This window comes from Orycteropus afer, unplaced genomic scaffold (assembly GCF_000298275.1).
Source record: "Orycteropus afer afer isolate SDZICR_OR568_19922 unplaced genomic scaffold, OryAfe1.0 scaffold00081, whole genome shotgun sequence".
NCBI classification, from domain to species: domain Eukaryota; kingdom Metazoa; phylum Chordata; class Mammalia; order Tubulidentata; family Orycteropodidae; genus Orycteropus; species Orycteropus afer.
Genome location: NW_006921668.1, coordinates 1,135,233 through 1,141,471, shown reverse-complemented (window position 1 = coordinate 1,141,471; position 6,239 = coordinate 1,135,233). Strand labels below are relative to the sequence as shown.

The window sequence follows — 6,239 nt, the reverse complement described above, 5'->3', positions numbered from 1 at the left end:
TGCTATGTTAATATTCCAAACAGCACTTCCAACCTGATAATAACCCAATATCAATATGTTGAATTATTTTAAAGGGTAACTTTCCTCATTTGTTTTAAACTGCAATACTGTTTGAAGCAGAGTAACGAGGAGTTTAGAGTGTTTGTGTGTGTGTGTGTGTGTATTCTTAAACATCTAAGCACAATTTGAAATAAATAGCCTTAAAATGATAATAATTTGCAAAATAACAAGCACTAGCCCTCATCCTCCAAAAATAAATAAAACTTTAACTTTGGTTTTAAGAATAACACACTATTTAAAATCACAGATGCATCCCTTGGAGCAATCGGCCATGGGGTACCAGAGGGGTAGTATTCACATGGAGGGAAAGCTGGACAGACAGGAGTGTATAACTAAGAAAGGCACAGGCATGTGGGGGCTGTCACTGGGAAGGCAGAGGAGGAGAGTGGTTTAGAGTTGGGGATGGTAATCGGGGAGTGAAACCAAACGTCCAAGAACTGTTGAATGTGAAACTAATTCTGCTTTGTAAACGTGTACCCAAAGCACAAAAAAGAAAAAGAAGAATAGAGGGTCCTCCTGAACCAACAGTGTACCACGTCGGTGGACGTGATCAATTTGATAGCACAGATACTCAGCAAATTTTGTAAGAGAAAATGGCTTTTTTTAATTAAAACATAAAATCACAGATGGAGAATGAAAATAGCAAGAACATATTGGTATAGAATCTGGTCATCATTCAAAGTTGTAAAGGTTATTGGAATTTCTTGAACTTGGAAGATTTCAAAGCTGTAGTTGAGAATAAAGGTAGCAGATTATATTATATACAGCGCATACATATGTGAATATATATATGAATGACCCACTTTCGCTTCAATAAATGTAGAGGAAAGGATGACATAAAGGGAAAAATCGAGCAAGAATGTTGGCAGGCAGGAAGGAGATAGATGTATACTGTATTCTTCCTTGCTTTCCAAACATTGAATAAAATATACTGTGGAATCAATATTTTATCTTCAATTAAGGGTCCTTAAAGTTAAGAGGCTGTGGCAAGGAGAGAGTTAACATACATTCTGCTTCTTCCGGCAGCAACACTCACTTAAAATATATGCTTTGGTTGGTTGGAAAGGCAAAACTAACAAGACAAAAATTTGGACACTAATTGGAGAAATAAAATGAGCTAACAGTGAACACAAGGAGCTCTGGTGATGCAATGATTTATTACTGGGACTGGAAGGCACATAACAACAACAACGACAACTAACCAAAAGGTTGCCAGTTTGAACCCACTCAGTGGCTCCATGGGAGAAAGATCAGGCAACCAGCTTCCACATACACTGCTGTTGTCCCAGCAAGTTGATTCTGACTGATAGTGACCCTGTGTACAACACAGAGAACCACTGCCTGGTCCTGCACCATCCTCACAACTGCTGCTGTGCTTGAACTTATTACTGCCACACTGCCAAAAAACTTATAGGGCAGTTCTACTCCATATTGTGAGGTTGCTTTGAGTGGAAAATCAACCCCAGGGCATCTAACAACAATGAACACATTACAGGCCCAGAGTATACCAAAGGTATATATGAATATGTAAATTATTCAGAGATCTTCAAGGAAAGTACTGTCTTGCTCTGTGTGGTCCAAGAAAAAAAAAAAAAAATCATTTACTATCATTAACCGTATTAAAAGGGGGAGATCATGCTTTTAGAAAAATTACTTTCTCCTACTGATGAACAAAACCGGTTTCAGAGTTGCCAAATCACTGTTGATAAACACTTTTAAATGAGGTGGGATGGGTGAAGAAAGAAGGAACATTTGCCATGCTCAATGATACCCATAAAAGACACACTTCCCCTAGACTTATTAGATAAAAATTCCTCACAATAACCTTACCCAATTATAAGAAAAACTATGTCAAAGAAATAATTTTTCATTTTCTCAGTAATCTGTATACTTAAGAAATGAATGTGAAATCATCCATATTGTTTTCCTGAAACAAATACAAAATATGTGGCTAAAACGCCACACAAGCATCATGTATGACAAAAAAAAAAAAACCCTCATTTCTTCCTTCTCCCTCCCTCTACCCCCAACCCTCTAGCACTAAAAGACAAGCTTGATCTCTTTTCTAAAATTATGGAGAATACTACTAGTGGAAAATTACCTTTGGAAGCCTTGACTTTTCAAAGTTTATGAATGAGGGAAGTTATTTCTTTAACTACATTGTTGGAATTTTTCCACTCCCATTTCAATTCTAAATTACACTGTTTATTCTTCTCTCAACCTCCTCATGCCCTCCCCTCACACATTTCTAAGTCACCTTCAGACCAAAGTGTCAGTCCAAAAAAACATCTGAAGTTAATTTCCTAGAGCCTCTTCTGCAGAGTAAGGCTCCTCAGACTCCTTTACTTAAGTGTAAGAAACATTAAAGTTTATTCATTGTATTTTTTCCACAGGATATACATTTATTTGTTTAAGAACAAATGTATCATTTTTCAATGCAGTTTGCTATGGGATTCTTGAATACACTGTTTCCACGTAAAATAATCTTTAGACAAGTGGCATTCAAAACTCCTAAATGTTTGCAAGTCTGGTGTAAACTACAATTTCCTAATAAGCAGTTGTTCCTGATTTATGGATGCACCTCACATCTGCACCAAATCATTTTGCCTCTTTTAGAAAAGTTACTTTTTCATCCAATACAATGACAGCTAGATGTCCTGGCGTTAATCTACAAATAAATGTAATCCAAGGCGTTGATGAAACAGAAAGAAATCTCCAAGAAACCATCTACCTTTTCACTGGGAATTAAGGAAATGGAAGATCTCGGTTGTCTCTGAGGCATAGTTGGGAAAGTAATAACACTTCAGTAAGTGTCCCCAGGATATCTTAATCTCAACAAGGCCAAAACTGAATGAGGAAGGGCCCTGATTCCCATTCCCTGGTCTCCGGTGGGTGCCCCTCTCAGCAGGTGTTACCTCCCTCTCGAACTTGCCCATTCACTCTTCCTTTTCCCCTCCCCCAACACACTTAACACACAACCCATTCAGGTATGTGCCGGGCATGCACTCCAAAGAAATCCACAAAAGGACCCTGGCCCAGCTGGGCGCCGCACCCACTGGCCTGTGCCCCCAGAGAGCCATTCCCGGTGACCTGGAACCCACCTAAATTGGCCCACAGAAAAGCGCACTCCCCGTACACGGTGAGCGAGCTTTCAACTCTACTACGACAGAGAAGCTCTGGGGAAGACAGCAAGACCGTCTAAAAGTTGGATTGACGTTACGAGATAGGAGACGCAGAACTTTAAGAGTTCCCCAAAGCTGCACACGCAAACCAACTGCGAAGGCAAAGGAAGGAGGCTAAAGCGCAGAGTTGCCCCAGCTACACTCATAGAAGACGCAAACTTGTGCGAAATCGAGAGTAAAAGGCACTCACCTCCACCCATCTCTGAGCCTCAGCGAACGCCACAGCGCAGTCTGCCTCAACCTCCTCCATCCCTTCCACGACAAGGGCAAGAGGGAGGGAAAGAGAAAGAGAGAGACTTGGTGGGTGAGCACAGGGGTTCCCGCACGCGCCTCAGCCAGGGAGAGGGACAAGGGCCGCCAACAACCGGTTCCGCGACGCCGGGGTTCTCTTTCCCTTTGTTGCACTCGGCAGTCTACTAATGTTTCCAATCTACAAGAATTTGAAGACCTTGTTTCTCTAAACTCCTTAAAACCACGGTCCGCGGGAACCTGGGCAGCAAGACACAGGGCGGGACGTGGCGAGTACGCCAAGAGGTAGCGCGAGCTGCACCAGCCCAGACAACTGTTTGGACTTGAAAAGTCACTGCGCGGCCACCGCCCTCCCGGAATGGCCCCGCCCAGCCCACCCGGCCGCCCACCACGCGCCAGCGGAGTCTCTGCTTCCGTCAACTGCCCACCCCCCAGCCCCGGCCCTCCGCCGCCCGCGGCTCCCCGAGGCTCCAGGCCACCGCTGCCTTTGTGGTCAGCCTGTCTGGACATAGGGATGCCATCCCTGCCAAGCAGTCCAGACCCGGGCTAAGTTCCTGCGCCCGCGCCTCCAGCCCGGACCTCGGCCCTGCCCATAGGCGATGCGCCCCCGCGCCCGCATCCTTCCCGCCTCCGCCAGCTGAGACTACTTTCCTCTCCCAGCGCCCCTGGAAACGCGCCCTCTGGGCTCGCGGCCGCCTGCCCCCCCACCCCCACCCCCCCGACATACCAGGAATAGCTGCATACAATTGCACCTTTCCTGGCCAAGAAACTTCCCCAAGGGGAAAGCGACCAGCAAAGGCGCGCAGCCAGCGGCCCAGCCCGCCGCCCTCACCTCCGACCCAACTCCGCGCCCCAGCAGCTGCAGCTATCCGGCTGCGGGCTGGGCTCCGCGGCCAGGTGCGCGGCCGAACCCGTCCTAAAAGTATCTCCCCCAGCGGCCGTCCGTCCCTCCTGGCGGCAGGTGAGGGTAGTGGCCTTGGCACGTGCAGCACATTTCCTCGAGCCTGGCCCCCGCTTGGCCCCGCCTCCAGGTGAGTGAGGGGGAGGATACCCACCACTCAACCCCAAGGGGATCTAGCGGAGGCTTGTTTTTCTACCCTGGCCTTTTCAGCCCCATTCAGGGCCATTTGATTGCCCTCACACCGAACTTCAAATGTCCCCTTCGCACCGTTGCCCCGTGGTTTCGGTACACTCAAGGGGCAGTGAGATGACACGCAGCGGCCCTGGGCGCGGTATAGTGGGCCAGAGGCAGTAGACTCACGGATTGTCTTTCTGTGGGTCTTTTTCACTCTGGTAGTCAAATCAGGTCTTGGGAAAGAAACCTGTTTGTAAATCTAAACTCCCTGGCCTGGGAACCATTTGAATTCTCCAGCTCGTTCTTCAGTCTGAAGCACCATCCATTTTTTTTTTTTTTTTAATGATTTATTTTATTTTTGGTTATTGAGAATATACACAGCAGAACATACACCAGTTCAACGATTTCTACATGTACAGTTTAGTGACAATGCATTTTTCCAGTAGGGCATCCATTCTCATCCTCCTTTTCTCAGTTGTTTCTCCCCTGTTAACATAAGCACACTCTCCCTAAGTTTCCTGTCCAGTCTTTTGAATTGCTGTTGTCAATTTGATCCTTTTTTTTTTTTTTTTCCTATTACTATTAATAGGAGCTCTGGTAGCATAGTGGCTAAAAGCACTTGACTGCTAACCAGAAGGCTGGCGGTTCAAACCCACCAGCCACTCCTCGGAAGGAAGGTTGGGCAATCCTACTTCCGTAGTGATACTGCCTCGGAAACCCAAGGAGGGGTCGCTATGAGTCGGGGCCGACTCGACGGCACATAACAACAACAACAACAACATTACTATTAATTACAGTAGGAGTTCTGGTGGTGTTGTGGTTAAAGCATTGGGCTGCTAACAAAAAGATGGACAGTTGGAACACACCAGCCTGTCTGCGGTAGAAAGATGAGGCAGTCTGCCTCCTTAAAGATTTACAGTCTTGGAAACCCAAGATGTGGGTTGACAGTGGGTTTAATTTCTTATTTTAATTACAAAGATATTCATATATATTATAAACCACGCAGACAATATTGAAGTGTTGTTGTTATGTGCCATCGAATCTACCTGACTCATAACAACCACTCCTTGGGTTTCCCAGGCAGTATCACTACTGAAATAGATGCCCAACTTTCCTTCTAAGGAGTGGCCAGTGGGTTTGAACCACCAGCCTTCTGGTTAGCAGTCAAATGCCTTAGGCCCTATGCTATCAGAAAGTTGTAAATGAAAGGGAATTGTCCTTCCCTCCCTCCTCAAGTGTCACTCTTTCTATGATCTCTTAGGTGCGTTTATAGTTCCACAGATTTTAGACTTCTCTGGTCCCAGTAGCCTCTTAGGGGCCTTTCATGAGTTACGCACATGCCGTCATTAATAACACTTTGTAGCTGGAGGAGAAACTGGCTGAGTTTTCAGATGACCTGGTTCCATCCCTGTCCATTTTTGACATCAGTTCTGTTTCCATCTTGAGAAGGAACAGAAGTGTTTTTGGTTTTATTAATATTTTATTTTTGGTGAATAGTATACACAGCAAACCCATTCTCATTCAACAGTTTCTAGACATAATCATCAGTGACACTGGTTACATTCTTCACATTGTGTCAACATTCTTTTTATTTCTATCCTAGTTTTTTCATTCCCATTAATTTAAATTCCCTGCCCCCAACAACTTTCTTGTCTAAGCTTTAAAATAGATTA

General features: G+C 45.2%; 1 protein-coding gene across 1 annotated transcript in view; it reads right to left on the bottom strand.

Moving 5' to 3' along the window:
- The window catches only part of LMO7 (LIM domain 7), a 320,447-nt gene extending 316,952 nt beyond the window's left edge, over positions 1–3,495 (bottom strand). The window contains exon 1 of the mRNA XM_042781037.1: positions 3,433–3,495. Coding sequence (XP_042636971.1) covers positions 3,433–3,492 — 60 coding nt within the window. The 5' untranslated portion in view covers positions 3,493–3,495. The remainder of the gene's footprint in view (positions 1–3,432) is intronic.
- Positions 3,496–6,239: the final 2,744 nt, after the last annotated feature.